The sequence below is a fragment of the Puntigrus tetrazona genome, unplaced genomic scaffold (assembly GCF_018831695.1).
Source record: "Puntigrus tetrazona isolate hp1 unplaced genomic scaffold, ASM1883169v1 S000000520, whole genome shotgun sequence".
In the NCBI taxonomy this organism is placed as follows: Eukaryota; Metazoa; Chordata; class Actinopteri; order Cypriniformes; family Cyprinidae; genus Puntigrus; species Puntigrus tetrazona.
The window spans coordinates 665001-683623 of record NW_025048156.1 but is presented as its reverse complement, the minus strand read 5'-3'; the positions used below and the strand labels follow the sequence as shown (position 1 = coordinate 683623).

General features: G+C 38.8%; 2 protein-coding genes across 2 annotated transcripts in view; both read right to left on the bottom strand.

Annotated features, from left to right (window-relative positions):
- Positions 1 to 2485: 2485 nt before the first annotated feature.
- LOC122334377 (zona pellucida sperm-binding protein 3-like) lies at positions 2486 to 4533 on the bottom strand. The gene is made up of 8 exons (XM_043232254.1): positions 3973 to 4533; positions 3664 to 3782; positions 3482 to 3585; positions 3235 to 3412; positions 2998 to 3118; positions 2837 to 2919; positions 2659 to 2756; positions 2486 to 2574 (listed from the first exon to the last, which is right to left on the bottom strand). Exons 1-8 carry the CDS (start codon positions 4504 to 4506, stop codon positions 2501 to 2503), a joined length of 1311 nt encoding a protein of 436 aa, XP_043088189.1. The 5' UTR covers positions 4507 to 4533; the 3' UTR covers positions 2486 to 2500.
- Positions 4534 to 5600: 1067 nt separating this feature from the next.
- Positions 5601 to 18623, bottom strand: part of ptpn21 (protein tyrosine phosphatase non-receptor type 21) — a 24080-nt gene continuing 11057 nt past the window's right edge. The window contains 11 exon segments of the mRNA XM_043232253.1: positions 5601 to 8005; positions 9373 to 9533; positions 10112 to 10346; positions 10436 to 10564; positions 11401 to 11619; positions 12517 to 12654; positions 14744 to 15295; positions 15682 to 16439; positions 16442 to 16564; positions 17561 to 17639; positions 17967 to 18027. Coding sequence (XP_043088188.1) covers positions 7877 to 8005; positions 9373 to 9533; positions 10112 to 10346; positions 10436 to 10564; positions 11401 to 11619; positions 12517 to 12654; positions 14744 to 15295; positions 15682 to 16439; positions 16442 to 16564; positions 17561 to 17639; positions 17967 to 18027 — 2584 coding nt within the window. The 3' untranslated portion in view covers positions 5601 to 7876.

The following is an 18623-nucleotide window of genomic DNA, read 5'->3' as shown; positions in this document are numbered from 1 at the left end:
TGACACTAGCGTTTTAGCTTAGCTCTGCCCTGAGTAAGCCAAAACAGTTCGCCATTTTTTAGATGCCGAAGCAGGAATAGACCAGAATGACTCGTAAGCGATTGAGGTGTTTTGTTGTCAGCAGTAATAATGAACATAGCAGTGATTTACTCCTGACATCCCATCCGCTGAAGATGCAGTGGATTACATTTGTTTTTGGAGAGAATGAACCGATCCTCGATCTACCTAAATGCATTTATGTTTGTGCAAATCATTCAGGATCCAGCCTCCCCTACAGAAGTAGTGAGTATAAGATTATTTTATGAATATTTGCAAAACACCTTTCCTAATAAGGTGTTAGTTAGCAAGTTTTGCGGCTAAAGCAAACAGTCTAATAAGAGTAGCTCTTCACCCCACAGAAGAGAGGAGCGGGGTCATCAGAGCTCATTAACATTTCAAGGAACATGCACTAAAACAATTTGCTGAAAACAGCAGATTTTGACAGGTCTACTCTACCTCTGAAAAATGAACCAAAGTATGTTATTGACTTATTAAAGACCCTAAAGAATCACATCAACTAGGAAAAATGGCATCTGATTTCATTTAATTATTAGAACAACTCTGGGGGGGAGCTCTTAACTTAGCCTAAAATTTTTATATAGGATTTTTCTCTTAAAAGTGATTCAGGACCAATCGTTTCTGAAAGTGTTGTACTTGTTTGCATGATCACTTTTCCTATAGAAGGTTGTGACAGACCCAAAATCAAAAGAAGTTTTTGAAGTTTTATTTTAGGTGTTGATGTCATTAATGCACTGCTCACAAAATAAAGGAAACATTTAAAACAACACATCCTAGATCTGAATGAATGAAATTGTTATTAAATACTTTCTTTACATAGTTGTAATAACCACATTCAACAACAACCAATGTAAACCAAATTTATTAACTCATGGAGGTTTGGATTTGGAGTCACACTCAAAATTGAAGTGGAAAAAACACTACAGGCTGATATAACGTTGATGTAATGGCCTTAAAACAAGTCAAAATTAGGCTTAATAGTGTGTGTGTGTGGCCTCCATGTGCCTGTATGACCTCTCTACAACGCCTGGGCATGCTCCTGATGAAGTGGCGGATGGTCTCCCGAGGGATCTCCTCCCAGACCTGGACTAAAGCATCCACCAACTCCTGGACAGTCTATGGTGCAAGTTGGTGGATGGAGCAAGACATGATGTTCCAGATGAGCTTAATTGGATTCAGGTCTGGGGAACAGACCGGCCAGCCCATTGCATCAATGCTTTCGTCTTGCAGGAACTGCTGACACACAGCCACATGAGGTGTAGCAATGTCTTACATTGAGAAACCCAAGTCCAACCGCACTGGCATATGGCTCATCTCGGTACCTCATAACAGTCAGGCTACCTCTGGGGAGCACATGAAGGCCTATGCGGCCCTCCAAAGAAATGCCACCCCACACCATTACTGACCCACTGCCAAACCGGTCATGCTGGAGGATGTTGCAGGCAGCAGAACATTCTCCACAGCATCTCTAAACTCTGTCACATGTGCTCAGTGTGAACCTACTTTCGTCTGTGAAGAGCACAGGGCGTCAGTGGGGAATTTGCCAATCTTGGTGTTCTCTGGCAAATGCCAAACATCCTGCACAGTGTTGGGCTGTAAGCACAACCCCCACCTGTGGTCATCGGGCCCTCATAGAGTCTTCGTGTCTGCAGAAAATGTCAGAAACATGCACAGTCTTGGCCTGCTGGAGATCATTTTGCAGGGCTCCTCCTATTCCTCCTTGCACGAAGTTGGAGGTAGCAGCCCTGCTGCTGGGTTCTTGCCCTCCTACAGCCTCCTCCACATTTCCTGATGTACTAGCCTTTCTCCTGGTAGCACAGCCATGCTCTGGACATTACGCTGACAGACACAGCAAACCTTCTTGCCACAGCTTGCATTGACGTGCCATCCTGGATGAGCTGTAGACTGTCTCATGCAACCACTCCTTTATGGGGGTTGCTTGCTAATTGCCTATGATTTCCATGTCTTGTCTATTCCATTTGCACAACAGCATGCAACATTGGTTCTCAGTGTTGCTTCCTAAGTGGCCAGTTTGATTTCTCAGGAGTGTGATTGACTTGTTTTTGAGCAGCGTTTAGCAAAAACTCAAAATGTTTTTAACAGCTCCTTTCTCAGCAGCTCTGTCAAAAACAGTTCAATTTTGGCCTGTCTAGTCCGTTCATGAGCCTCTTCAGAGTGTGCCTCACTCAGGATAAGACCAAATCAGCCTAATCAAATGTGTCAGTTATGTTAGCGTTAACTGGATGCAAAACTAAGTGAAGACAGGTGGCCAATTCAAAACAGATGCACCTACGTGAGCTTAAGAATTTATGTCAGTGCTAGAATCAACATTACACAGCCTTAGATTAGAAATTTTATAACTGATGCCACGAGGAAGAAAAAAAAAAAACCCAACCACACAAGTCAGTTAAATAGACAGGAGTCAGAAGAAAGTACATCCCATTTATTGAAAACCAGTCTTCGTTTGCTGTTGAATAGTCAACGGTCCAAATGAGGCCATGCCTTGCCACTGAACATCTAGAGGGGAAGACAAAAAAAAAAAAAAAAAAACCCTCAGAACTGCACTCAGTATCAAAAGCGATTGTCAAAGTAGCTACCTACCACCAAAGAGAGGAGGAGAAGCAGCAACTCCAGCATCAAGATCACATGTTGAGTCACAGCAACTGCAAATCTGGTGGTTCCCATCAGCAGCAAACCACCTGCAAGGAGGGAAAAAAAATAAATAAATAAAAAAAGTCAGAAACGGCACCTTCAAGGTGTACAAGTGCCATAAACATACCCATTGGCAAAAGAACAGGACTTGCGGACAGCATCACTGGGTGTCGAAGCAAGGGTGGCATTCAGAAGACACATTATGTAGATCTGCAAGGAGACGCCACAGAGGGTGATGAGGGTGTCAAACCAAAGCAGATGGGAACTCGTAATTCACTTAATACATACAGAAGAAGGACTAGATCCATCCTGGAACATGAAGGCCTCCAGCTGGAACTGGAGCTTGTCATCCTGGGATCGAGGCACAAAGTGGGAGCTGGAACCCGTGAGCTTGGCATCCACAAAGCACCTATGTAAAGAACGCCATGTCAACTACAGGATCAAACCACCAGACCTTACACCATTTCTTAGACAAAGTGGCTACAGGGAATGAACCAAGTTCAACAGCACCAGGTCACAGCTCACCCATGATTCTCAATGAAGGAATATCTCGGAAGGGAGGTTACGTCAGGTACTTGGGTGGCCACACAGCTGTCCACAAGCACACGCAGTGGGACATGGTTGTACACCTTCACAGACGCCTCAATATTAATAACGTCACCCAGGAAATACACGTTTGAAGGCCTCTCATAGGACCAGTCATCTGCAAGAAAGAACGGTTTAGGCACAGCCTCATTCATAGAGCACAAGGCCTAAAAGAAACTGCACCTACCCAACATGAGCTTCAGGGAGAAGACCAAGATGTCCTCACCAACTGCCGTTGAGGCATAAGGAACCCAAGCTGGCATCAAGGCATTACTGCTTACATTCTGAAGCCTGCAGTTCCAGGAGGCACCCATTAACTGGTCTAGTTGTGCCACCAGAAGCAGCAACACCAAGTCAAAGATCACTTACCTGGGATAGTGGCACTGAACACCAATAACTGCACTATCGGTACGAGTAATTAGAGTGCCATCAAGTGCCTCAGGAGTATAGGTGACAGCAAAGGTATAGACAAGTTCATCCGCAGTCATCTGTAAGAGAATTAGTTTCCCTTCTGTGCTTAGTTTCAAGAAGGGCCAAGCCATAGAGCCAATTTCAAGTTAAGAAATGCTTCATTGATCAGTTCTTAAGTCTACCTTTATAAAAAAGGAATGGAAAGCTGCAATGGATGTTCCTTGAATATCCTTTGTCAGCACTATATTTGTGTAAAAGGATACTCACCATCGCCACACTGTTGCAATCATGTAGCGCATATTCAAAGATGAGAACCTTGGAGTTTGGGTCTTGACCAACAACAGGACAGCCTCCCATAGACAAACCAGACGGCTGGATAAGCTGACCGTCACCAAACATGTCCTGCTGTACCTCCACATGAACCTGGCTCTCACTGCAAAGAACGGCTACACTACTGGGAGTCACAGGTTGTCTCAACTGGAAGTTGACCGCCACCTCGCTCGGCACTTCTGGGACAATGGGAAACCTCCAAGTCAAAGGCTTCACTGGAGCTTGCATCAGCTGCTTCTGCTGAAAATTAAGAGGGTCTTGTGCAACTCCTTTGGAGTCAGAACTCAGATACGGAGATGGGTTTTGCAAAGGACTCCAGAGCCCTTGAGGAAAAACTGGATTTCTGAAAGTTAGACCTGGTTGTGGGTTCAAACCTCTTGGATTCAGGCTGTAACGCAAATCTCCCCATACATTTACCAGGTCAAATGCAGCAATCACAACCAGCACAAACAAACCTTGCAGGAGGCCCATTGTAACAAACACCGTCACAATACTCTAATGCACACCAATCTCAGCTTTGCTATTTAGTACCGTTTTGAATTTAGGTGGCTCCTCCCCTTTTGGCTCAATTAATTAACTCTGATTCTCCTCCGGACCTGTAGAGTTTAGGCATTACCAATTGAGACCGGCCAAGAACATAACAAACCAATAGAAACATTCTCATGGATCTGAGATTTTAATTTTCATTTGCTCAGTTTTTCAATTAAGAAGCAGTTTGTCTATTATAAAAAGCATCCTAGTTAATAAAAACTACTAATTCATTAATCTCTTTTCAAAAGGGTTTAGCATAATAATCATTGTTTAATGGTTGTTCTTGGATGTTTAATAACTGCACCTTTTGTGTGTGTGTGTGTGATTCTGATTCAATCCCTGGAATGTCTAGTGCAATAGTGATTCTTTAATATATTGCAGTAATATTTTAGAAATACTAAACTATTAACATATAAGAAATATCACGTCTCAGCATCTTATGTTGACTGTTACTGTTTTATATACTGTACCGTAATTCTCTTAAAATCCATCCATGTTCTTTGAGTATTCCAACAATGCATTTTGATGCATACACAAAACCATAACACAAAACATCCCGCCATCTAGTGGCTGCTGGGATATACTGGATATATAAATTAAGTGAAACATTGACTTAAACTATACATTTAAACAATAAAATTACACATTTAAACAATAAAACAAGTTGATTTGCAGAATTAATATAGTTTTTAGTATTTATGTAGGCTCATTCTGACTAATACAAGAATTGCCAAATCCGTAAGTCTTAAAATGACTAAAACAACGTAAATTAAAGCAATAAAAAAATATAATTAAAGAGGCCAATTACGTAATACTACCAAAAAGTAATTATTTCAATTAAGATGAGACTGAAAATATAAAAATCTAATATATTGAATCAAAATATATTTATAATACATAAATTATATGACATTATATCAAGGGGTGAGAAGCAGAAGGATGTGACATCATACCTATATTGTGTGTAAAAAAAAAAAAAAAAAAAAAAAAAAAAAAGCACTTTGAACCATGCAAAAGATAAAAGACACAAAGCATTATTTTAACAATTTAAAATATTTATTTTCTGAATGAAAAATATAGTTGTTTACAATGGGATATAATTTAGCTCTTCTGACATCATCAGAACACACACTCATGATGACGGCTGAGATCTCGCTCGACACAACCAGAACACATGAGAATCATCCGGGGGTAAACAGCAGTTTAACTAGCTTCAAATGCAATGCGGTTAAGAGTTAATAACACTTAAAATCAGCAATATAAACAATATCTGCTATTAATATACATGTATTCCAAAAAGCAGCTCTGGGAAGGGCTTTAACAGTCCAGTTTTCAGCTTGGTTCGTTATCGTCTTGAAGTTCAGTTTTCCAGTTCAGATGAACACTGATCATTGTCCACTCACATCAGCAAACCGCTCCGTCTACATCTAACCCACAAAACTCAAAGGTTTGAGACAGACGTTGTGCTTTTACAACCACGTACTCCAAAACGACTGGAAAAAAAATCATTGCGATGGATTCTATTTTAGTCCGTTTTTGAATATGTCCAGATGTGAAAAAGCGATTGTCCTTTACAAACAAAACAAAAGTGATTTTATACACTGCTATTGTTTCAGGCACCAGTCAGAACTGAATAAAGAGAGAGACTCTCGCCAAGAACATTTCTGATCATATTTCAGCCCCAAATCAAATGAAAAACAGAATATAATTCGTTTATATCATAGCCTAAAACTTTGTGCCATTCCTCAAACAATTTGCCCTCAAATTCTCAGTCATGTAAAAAAACTAAACAAAACATATCTTCATCGTTACTGAAATTCAGTAATATAGTCATTTCTGCACACAATAAATTAAATTCAGTACTTACACTTTCAATTGCGCTTCGCAAATGTATTTTATTACTTAAATGGCATTACGTTTTTCCTTTGTTTTTTTGTGGTGAAATATGACCTGGAAGTTTCTCAAAAGTTCACCCGTGGCAAAATTTGGCTCCACCAAAAAAAATGGACACTTTCAATAAAAAGCACAATTAATATAAATCTAAAATAAATCACGGCAAGCTTTAGTTTGCAGGTACGTTTGGGGCGAGAGCGATAGTACTTTAAAAAAAAAAAAAAATCAAGATCCAAACAGCTGATAAAAACATCACAATAATCTCGTGCAGTGAAAAGCTGCACTGTTTGCAGAGTTTCTGGCAAAACTACGCGTCCAAAATTCATAAGAACGCTTTCTTCAGTTGAGAAAACAAGACTTATGGTAATCAGGAGAGAAACCTGCGCAGATCAAGCACAGTTTACGAGCCAAATTATTTTGGATTGGTTTTATCTTTTGTCCGCCGCTGGCCCGGAGTGCTGAGGATCACCGTGGGGTTTCTATCAGCTGCTCGGACTCTCATTCCGACGGCACCCATGCGCTCCAGAGCAAGGGTTTCTCCAAAATTCGGTACATTTTCGCCAAATGTACATTTCAGGGTGAACCGTTCCTTTAAGAACAAGCAACAGCACCGTTGCGGTGGAATGTAGCGTTAACGCAGTTCAGACACGCGAAGGGCCCGACGACTCGCTATGGCACGGATAACGCAGCTTCACAGTGTTTTAAGACTCAAGAACTCGACGTGCTGAAAACTCTTTGGTAAACCGTCATAGCTGGTGTGTGTGAGATAGCGAGGTCACTCTGATGCAGAAGCGGAGTCTGTGACGCTCTTTGGTGTGTGTGTGTGTGTGTGTGTGTGTGTGTGTCGGGTCACTGAATGCTGGTGGAAACGCGGCGAGAGCTGGAAAAGCACAAAATCATTCCTAATGCAACGAGAAAGCCTGATTATTATACGTAGAATAGAGTTTACATATACAACTTTTAATACATACTGTAAATACGTTGCGCCTGCGATCAGAAAACGAACCCTCGCGTCTTTGGCTGCGCTTCAAAGTCGAGATGCGTCTAAACCTCGCGTAACGCCGGACGCGTTCGCCGTCCATCCCACGATGCAAACGGGGGCGAAGCTCGCGAAAACGCATTTCGTTCAATGCGCGAACATTTTCTTGTTCAGCTGAAACCGGGGCTTTTAAGCGCCACACTAAACCTTCACGCGTAAACGAATAAAACCGCACCCGGTGTGAAAGTTCAGCGGATGGCATTAAATAAGAGAGCTGCGTCATTCGCGTCTATGTACAGCAAAACAAAAAGTGCTGGGACTGACATCCGTGTACAAGCCCACAGTGAAATCTGTGAATAATACTGGTAGAACAGAGCGCTGCGCAGCGTCCTTCATACTCGGCCCGTCACTAATACTGTGAGGAAGCTCCGGCGGGTCTCAGATCAGTCTGGAGTTTCTCAGGAACTGGATGAGCACTTTGTAAATGAAGGTGTACTGCGAGAGCGTCTGTACCATCATCATGCGTTGCTGCCGCAGCAGGTTCAGAACATTCGGGACGTCCAGCATCTGTCAGGAAACGGTACGCAAACGTGAGTGTTTGACAGTCGGAATTATGCTTTTTATTACAGCAAATAAGCAATGCAGCGCGATGCATTATAACGAAGAAAAAAAAACATGAAATGGTTTCGAAAATGAAATGTTAAACAATTAATCTTGACTAAAATACATATATTCAAACATTGTGCTATAGTAAAATCATAACTAGATATATAGTTAGTATAAGTTTGAACTGAAATGTTTAATAATACTATCATTTTAATAATCTGTTCTCAAACTGATGCATTTATTTGATTATGTTTAATGTCATTCCAGCTTCTGTGGTGATTTTAATGGCAATGGGCTCAACTCAAAAGATCTGATAGAACACGCTTAAAGGAAAAGGCATTCTGCGGAAAGAACATGTTGGATTAACTTCAAATTATTTTGCATTATACTTATTTAAATACATATATAAAAGGTACACAAACTAACATTTAATTGAATAGATCATTTTTAGTCTTGAAGTGTTAACTCGGGTACTTCAGAATATTTTTACACTGATATCAGACCGATTCATTCCACATGAACCATTTTAATTTAAATATTGCATGTAGAATGGTACATAAAAACAAGAGAAATCTAAATTATTAAATCTTTCATAATATGAAGACAAATATAAATTTATACAGATATCTGATATTTACAAAATCTTTGCTTTCTCTGTCAAGTTTTAATTTAATTATAATTAATTATAATAATAAATTATATTTGTTATAAATTATTAAAAATATTTTTAATTAATTGTTAAATAAAAAAAAAAACAATTTATTTTGCTTTAATATTTAAATACTAAATAGTGCATTTATTTGATTTTATTATGTTCAGTTCATTAACTAAAAACTATAAAAGATACAATATATTGTTTCCGATAAAAGTAATTAATTTCTGTCGTTATGGCATTAAAATTCTCATGCTGTGACAATTATGATGGAACCCTATGCAACATATTTAGTTTTGATTAAACGGGGCATCAAGCATTAAGTCTCTTCATTCTTAAAATCCCTAGGTGATGTCAAATCTTTGCAATCGATGTTTGGAAAATTGTGAAATGGCATTTTCAGTATTTCAGCGGCTAAATATTTGTCCTTGAGCTCCACAACAGCAGCCCCGTCTTGCTTTCGCCACACTGACCGTGTAGACTAGGTCTAAGTGCGACAAACCAGAGACCGTCATCACATTTATTCCTAGCAACCGTGTGTTTGTAAGCTTAGCAGAAGAGTGACATTCGAGTCTGTCGGTGGTGAGGGGTGTATGCGGTGAGGCCCTCGAGGAGCTGCTGAAAAACACTACATCTCTCATGCGTTCACGCCACTGTAAGCACAGGACACATGTACCTCATTATGTTCCAGACAAGCTATCATGATCTCAGACAGGATGACCACACCAGTGCGTCCCACCCCTGCGCTGCAGTGCACCAGGACCGGCAGGTTTGTGTTCTTTGGATCGCTGGAGCTGTTGGTGTGTCGCCTCACGGACTGGATCTCCTCCAAGTACGCTGAGACACAGAAATAGAGCGCTTTAAAGAGCCACGCCAGGAGAAAACAGAGACAGGCCAGCTAAAGGACACGCCGCTAGAATACACTTCTCAAAGACTGAAGTCATGTGTGATATTATAATATATTTATATATATATATATATATATGTATGTGTGTGTGTGTGTGTGTGTGTGTGTGTGTGTGTGTGTGTGTGTGTGTGTGTGTGTGTGTGTGTGTGTATATATATATATATATATATATATATATATATATATATATATATATATATACACACACACACACATATATTTGTATATAATGTAAAATATATTAATTTAAATATATTAACGTATAAATACGCAAATATTTGTGTGTACCACGTACTGCACTCCAAATTACAGCAAGGGGGAAATAAATAAATAAATAAATCACACACACAAAAAAACACAAAGGATTAATTGCTCTTAATCCTTTTCATACAATAATAAAATATAATTTTGCAACAAGGGTTAAAGTTAGGTTTATGGGTAGGTTAAGTGTTAGTACCTACTTATTATATTACCACAATAAGACGAGGAACAGAACTGCTGTACTTACAGAGAAAGCCTTTAAAGTCCTCGGGGCAGCCGTGGTCGGGCCAGTCGGTGTACTGCAGGTGCCAGACGGTCCGCTCCTGTCCCGTGAGGAGGTGTTTGATCTTCAGGCCCGTTGTGGCGTAGCACCCGGAGTCCGTGCGGAAGCGCGTGGTGATCTTAAAGCGGCCGTACGTAACAGTGTTGTGGCGAGAGCCCAGCCGAGGCCAGTAGCGGAAGCTCTTCTCACGACCCCCTTCCTGCGGGACGGGACACAAAACCAGCCGGACTGAGGATGCAAAGAGAGGCCCTGTACACAACAGTCAGATCTCAGGTGTTTGACTCTCACCTCCTCTGCTGTAACCATAGCGATGATAGCGACTCCTTGTTCCCAAACCATCTGCCAGAAGTCCTGACAGGTGCTGGAGAGCGGACCCTGAGACGCGATGTAACTCCACTCTTTACCTCTGACCGTGACCTGAGCAGCAGGAAACACAACGAAGCACGAAGTGACCAAGTGCTCAAGCAGAAAAAGATCATGTGTGTGTCATTTAGCGAGCATGAACAGACCTCAATTATATAAATAAATTCACAATTTAGAATAGCAATATATAAACTCACTTTGACTGCTACAATATGCCCTATTTATGCAATTATTTTCCGTAAAACATGTTTCTTTAAGAGAAGGTTAATTCATATAACTTTAATTTCATCAAGAACTAGTAGTTCTTAAAAACTATGATTATGGTTTAATGCTGCATGATCATGCATAATAATAATAATAACCGATTTTAAACCCGTGTTTTTCTTCTCCCAAATGTATTATTCCATATATTTATTTTATATTAGTACAATTATTTGACTTATTTTTTATGCTAAAGTTCAACATGTTTTGATAATAATAATAATAATAATAAATAATGACAAGAAGAAAAAGGAATTATTAATATTATTACAAAGCTTTTTAATTATAATTATAGTTAACATTATTATAAATATAGTATATAATCGTATTTTTCCTAAATAAGTGAAGTAATATTTTATATTTTTTCATACTGTAGTTTAACATGGTTAAATATTATCATAACTATATTATATTATGTTTTAGGGCATAATAATAACAACAACAACAATAATAATAATAATTATTATTATTATTATTTTACTTGTTTCTTGAATACTTGCTTAGATTACAGTTTTCTCTACAGAGTGAATTTTGGAGCAGAACACTATTTATTTATTTAACATTATTAAAGTCTGGATGAATCCAATGAGCTGAAGCGTCGATGCAAGGTGGTGATACACAGCGCTCACCCTGATGTGCGAGGCGTTGATGTAGCCCGTGTTGTTCTCTTTGGTGGGCACCAGCTCCACACGCGTGTCGTCGTAGGGCAGGACGTCCTGGAAGCGGTTCCTGTCGCTGTTCTCGGGCATCTGAGCGATGGTGCACTCGCAGTTGGGCCGCTTCTTGGACACCTGCTCGTACTCGGTGAAGACCATGCCCTGCTCCATGCGCTGCTCCAGGACTTTACACTGCAGGACACACACGGACAGAGAGCGCACGTGTGTTTCAGATCTCAATTAGTCTTTTAGTTGCTGAGCTACAGCTCAGTGATGATTAATTAAAACTAGATGTTTACATTTGACTGATCAATAAATGATACTTGTTATAATAATCATATCTATCTATCTATACAGTGTATATATGCAGTGTTTTTCAACTGGTTTGGCCTTGGCACCCAAGTTTCCATGGTCACCAAGTCGCGACACTTACCATATTTTGTTTTATTTATATGAATGTATGAAGAGTTCAGATGCAAAGCGTCTAAAAGCCACCTTGGTCAAAAAAGAGTGAATGTTCTTCACACATAGTGCATCTTCATCAAGTACTTTCACTTCAAATGCACTAAATGCCAACCATGAGACATTCAGAAGCACCAGAACTTACATAGCATTCCTTTCTGGTTTCTTTGCATTGGTTTCTAAGGGTCAAACGTACTTATATGACATATTTATATAAAATTTATACACACACACACACACACACACAAAGTATATATAAAAATGTACATGTATATACACACACACACATATTTATATATATATATATATATATATATATATATACACATACACACACACATATATATATATACACATTCACGTGTGTGTGTTTATGTATGCATAAGATTTTACTTAGAAAACAGACACAAGATAAAAACATTTAACAATTATGTTATGTAATCAAGTTTGTTTTATTGTGTTACTTAGCTGTTCACCAAGTTATTAACCTTATTATATTTATTAACCTAATAAATTTATAATAATAAAAATAATAATACAATTACTTAACCCCTCGAAAAACAAAACCTGAGCCGTTCACTAACTATCCTGTCACCATCCAGCAGTCAAAGTGAAAGCAGTCCTCACCCGCTCATCATTAGACGCGTTCTCCGGGTCGTCCTTCCCTTCGTCGGGCAGAGGCATCCTGGACAGGGTCAAGCCGTTGAGAGCCGCCATCTTCAGCGGACCCACCTTCTTGACCTCGGAGCGTCCTTTCTTCATACCCTTCATCACCGCAGCGAGCGACAGAGACGGACAGAGAGAGAGAGAGAGAGTCTGAGGATCGAGTGCGAGACGCAGAAGAGTGCAGAAGAGCAGCAGAATGCAGCCGGTCGGGTCTGAAGGCCTGTCGAGCGGCATTCTTCACCTCACACGTATAAAGTGCTCAGCCTCACCCCGTGAGGGGCAGGAGAAACGAAAATAAAAGCCACGCAATTATCAGCTGGCATTTCCTTTAACACCCGAGACGAACTGATCATTTTTATATGTTTGGATAAGCTGTCTGTAACAGGAGCAGCATGAACATTCTGCTAAACATCTTTTTTTATGCTCCACACGTCCAAGCAGAGGAAATTACTCAATGCTTATTTTAGTTATATGAAATAAGAAACTAAGTGCATTACATATTAAAAAGTGAATAACTAGCATAAAAGAAAAAAAAAGAACTAAAAGAATAGCATTAATACCAAAAATCAGACAGGTGGCAGGAATTTTAGTATTAGTATTTAAATATTATAATGTGATATTTTTATTTATATTTAGTAATCATATTTGATTGTCCATGTATTCTTTACATGCATAGTCTTTTTATTCTAATTAGAACATTTCTGTCAGACTTATTCACACATATTTATGAGAGAAGTATGACAAAATCATACCATTGAAATAAATAAACAAACCGAAAAGCCATTCTGTTTGCTTTAGCTTTTGCTTTAGTTATTAATAGAATGAGGTTTGACATTTAGTTCCTGGTTAAACCTCATTAGAGGAAAGTGTGCTGCTCATTGTGGCACTTCTCTTTAGAGAACACCACAAAACACTCCTGAAAATGCTTACATGATGACTTGATGAACTCATCTGGGCGGCTACACACGACGCTGGCACCTTACATTGGGCTTATTCTTGGCTTGCGATTACATTTTGCATTTAATATTAAGGATCTCTCAGTAAAGATGTCACTAAAACAGACTAAAACTGGAAAAAAAAATTACACTTTTTTTTTTTAAATACGTAATATTTTATACATTTTATAAATTGAATGTAACATTTTTACATTCAAATGTAAAATATAATAATAATAATAATAATAATAATAATAATAATAAATTATTGTGAACTACAATTCCACTCGTTTATAATTTTTATGTTTATATTATTTTATTTATTAAAAATTTTATACTAATGTTATGCCACACTGCAAGTCACAGTAATATTTGTCTTGCCTATTTTATCTTATATTTTCAGTTTTTATTTTTTGTTATTCTGATTCAGTACTGCTCTTTGAGTGAAGTGTTTACAGCTGAATCTGATGTAAAATAGTTTCTTGTAATTTTGCAAATCATCTGCATGTCCACAGTTCTGAACCTGGTTAATGGTCACATGACAAAAATGTAACTAGATAAAATTTAATATTTTAAATTTAAATATTTTAAAGTTAAATTGTTCTGTTTAGACTTTGTAACGGGACAAAAGTGGACGCAAATTTTTTAAATAACAACATTTACTTTCAAATATTTTTTTCCCCCACTCTCTTTTTTTTCTTGCGTTATAATTGAACAGATTCTTTTTTATTAAATGCATTTTATAATTATATTTCACACCACAGATCACATTATTCATGTGTAATTCTGTCTTTTATTTTAGTATTACAGTATTTTTCATGATTCTGATTTAATTTTGACATTTAAGAGAACTGATTAATCTTTTATTTATAGTATTATCTTTAGTGTGGATGGACTGTAAGTGGACTTAAAGCTTTAAAATAATAAGAATTATTATTATTATTATTATTATCATTATTATCAAAAAATATACAAATGCTGTATACATTAAGGAAAAATCTAAATTTTACCGTTTAATCTAAAATAATTCTATAATTATATTTAATATAAAGTATTTATGCACTACTTTTCGCACTTCCAACAATAAAAGCAGAATTTTTTTTTACATTTGCAGTACACTTAATATTTGTTTTCAAATGTCTCAAACGTTCAAACTCTCAAACTTTTACAATCACGTGAATGTGCAAATACATCTAAGCCTATCATGTGTTGCACTTATTAATTAGTCAGTTCTGATCTTCAAGTGAACTTACCGCTGGTGGAAGACCATCAATGTTTCTTCTGGCAGGAGGCACGTCAGAGACGGGTCTCTTGAAGACGTCTCTCTTCTGTCTCAGGCGTCCCTGTCCGCTCAGATCTCCCTCTGATACTGAAGGCACCATGTGCCCGGGCTCTCTGAGAGGCGGCAGCTGGCCCAGGTCCTCTGGTTTGCGGATGATGGGATGGGGCTGGTACGACAGAGGGCCCGTCAGGACCGTCTCCATACTGTGACTGAACGGATAAGCGGGCGGATCTACAAGAGGCCGGCCCATCGGCGTCATGTGATGCTCTGGACCGCCCGCTGCATCCTGGGACTGAGGTGTGTGTCGGCCACTGTCGTCTTCGAACTCTTCCTCCTCGCCGCTGCTGTGCACCAGCATCGTGGCGTCCGACAGGGATTTTTTGTGGCCGTAGATGACATCCTCTTTGATGACAGCATCCTCGGGCTTCGAAACCTCCACGACCACGTTAATATCGGAGGTGGATGCTGTAGGAGGCATCGCCTGGGCAACGGGGGGCCGAGTCTCAGCTGCAGATGCAGATACCTGGGTAGGGGATGCAAAAATGTCAATAAACCAAATAAAAAATTTAAAAATAATAAAAAATAAATAAATAAATAATGCACTACCCTAAAAAGTTAACTTAGAAAATAAATAAATAAAATGTAAAAAAAATAAAAAAATAAATAAATAATATATATATATACACACACACACACACACACACACACACACACACACACTATATATACACGCACATACACACACACACACACATATATACACATGTATGGAAGTATGAATAAAGCTCGCAGCTGAGGTTAAATGGACTTGGATCTACTTTTATGATATGAAATAGGTTGGAAACTATTTAAACCACCGAATATTCGGCCTACATCACATGACTCCTTTAACATCCCAAAACGACTCACCTTCCTCTCCTTCAGCCTCATGTTCTCCAGGCCGTACGCCAGCCCGGCGATCTCGATGGAGTTGCGCTTGTGCATGTGAGGCCGGCGGGGCGTGACGAGCGGCTCGCTCACTTCCTGCAGCGAGTGCGCCACGGGCAGGCTGTCCTCCTGGAAGGTCTGCACCGAGTGATGGACGCGGCGCGTGATCAGATCCGGGTTGCTGCTGCTGACGTAGAGATGGCGGGACAGGTCCGGGGTGCTGTTGGCAGGGCGAGGGTGAGGGTAGGGATACGGCGGCGGCGGCCAGTAAACCTGATTCCTGATGATGTTGGGCGGGGGATATTCCTGCGCCTGCTGCAGCTGGACGTTGGTGAGCTCGGGGACGCTGACGGCGCCCACCACAGGCCGTCTCTCGCTGGGATAGGGGTACGGCGAGGGGCTGTGGAAGCTGTAGTTGAGGTGGAAGGGGTACTGGCCCGCGCCGTGCTCGCGGATCTCCGGCTGGCTGTAGACGAGCGGGTCCGGCCGGCTGTAGGCGTACGAGTTGCCGATGTTGAGGTTCCTCATGGAGTGGCTCTGGCGCTCGGCTGGAGGGATCATCCCGAGGTTCTTCTGCCTCATGACCGTCTCATAGTCGGGCGTGGCGCGGTAGGACGGCGGGATCAGGGCGCTGTGCCGGTGGGAAGGCACGTAGTCGGGCCGCATGAGGTCGCTTCCTGTGATGCTGGGGTTGGACGACATGGGCGACGGCTGCAGGTAGTGCTGGGGGTTGTTGAGGAGCTGGTGCTCTGGGCGCTGTAAACGCTGCCGTTACGGATCCGGCCGTTGTATTCGTGCGGAGAGCGGTCCAGACTGGTCTGGGAATGGTAGTAGAAGCCATTCTGGTTGTTGATGTAAAGATTATCTGAAGGAAAGGCAGAGGAGGTGCGCAAGCGCTTGCTTATTATTTTGATTTAGTTTACAAATAAGCAGAATGACGGTCATTGTAAGCCAGTAGGAATATGAATAAAAAAAATAAAAATAAATTCATTATTTGTTCAATCATATCAATACTTAAAAAGAAAAAAAAAAAGTTTTATCAGAAGTGGCTATAATTTTTCTTGGGAAAAAAAAAAAAAAAAAAAAATACTACTATACAACTACTAATACATAAATATATTTTAAATCAATAAAAATGAACTTAAGAAGCAAAATGACAGTCACTGCGAGTCAGCATCTTTATGAAGCAAACATTTTGTAAAGTTATTTATAGGTTTTTTATTTTTTAAAATGTAAATAAAATATAATAAAACAAATGTAATACAAGAACGCTTCTTTTACTTTGCATTTTTGTACTTTTCCAGTACAAAATTAAAACCAGGATAATTTAGCTTGAATTTGTTTTTCCAAAAATATTTTTCCACTTACAATGTTTATATTTTAATTAAAATATTTATAAAAGATTCCAGTATTTGATTGGTCTTTCTTTCCAGGACAATTTCATGAAACATTTAATTAGCATACTGTCTGACTTATCTTGATTTAAAAAAAAAAAAAAAAAAAAATTATATATATAATATATATATATATATATATATATATATATATATATATATATATATATATATATATATATATATATATATTGATTGATTGATTTTTTCTTGTTTTCAAATAAAAATATATAACTCTTAGAACAACACATTATATCGAGAAGACTTCATATCTTAATTATTAAGAATGTTTAGATATTATATACATTTTCACATAATTTTTTCTAACCACACTGAAAGATACGTTTCATACTAAATTTTATCATTTAGCTTTTATGTTGATTTAAGAATATTTTGATGGAAATAAAAATGAGGAAAAAAAAAACTGCTTTTTTTTTTTTTTTTTTTTACAGCCAGAATGGATGTACCTTGTGAAGACGTGTACGGTTCGGTGTAATGGCCATTAAAGTGCATCTGAGGTGGCATCATGTAGGTCTGCGTTTTTGGCTGCTGAATAAAGCAAAACAAAAGCAGCATTATTCAGCTGGACGTATCAACTCTGTCCCAAACCTGGAGAGCTGCCTTTCTACACTTTGCATTTGAAGAGCAAATTAAACTCCAATTAAAAGCCCTTTTGTTATACGTTTATTATGCTCGTGACATTTCTAAAGGTTTCGTTTTAGTTTGGATGCTGCCTTAAAAGGGAGCTACCTGTGAAACAGAGCTACAGTGAATCACATCAAAAACAAACGAGATCGCTCCAGAAACGTCCTACAGAACAAGCCTCATAGCAAAACTGTTGTATAGTCATTGAATAACTGGTGTAATGCTGACCAGAGACATTCTCGTCGAGGACCGTCGCCTCACTGTGTTTACAGGAGCGGCCTGCGTTTGTCTGTAATAAAACACAAAACAATAAAACAACTGTGAAATAAAGCAGAGAGCTGTAAAGTGCAACGTTGTATTCGTCACATGCACTGTCACGATAAAGTACAAAGTCTGCATTTCACACTGCATTAAAACATTCTAGACGTGCATTATAGCATTTGATTTCCTGCCGACTATAATTAGTCCCGATTAAAATAAAATAAAGGAATGGTTCGCCCAAAAATTAAAAATGAACTAAAGTAAATAAAGAAAAATGTTTCACAATACAACTACGATGAAATAAATGCTGTTTTGGAGCGCAGAAGAGACTTATGCAATGTTGCATTGATATTAAAAAAACATTTTACCCACGTTATAAATATTTAAGTAAATGCATGATGCTGTAAAGGGAAATTATTATTATCATTATAATTATTATTAAAAAAATGCATTTGATTTACCATCTATAATTTATCTTGATGAAATTCAAAGGAGGTGCATCAGTACTTTGCTTATTATTTTTGTCGTTTACATACATCTACATTTTCTTTCAATGAGATACACTAACTTGAGAAGCAAGACGACATTGCAAGTCAGGGTCATGATGCAAAAATATGAATTAAA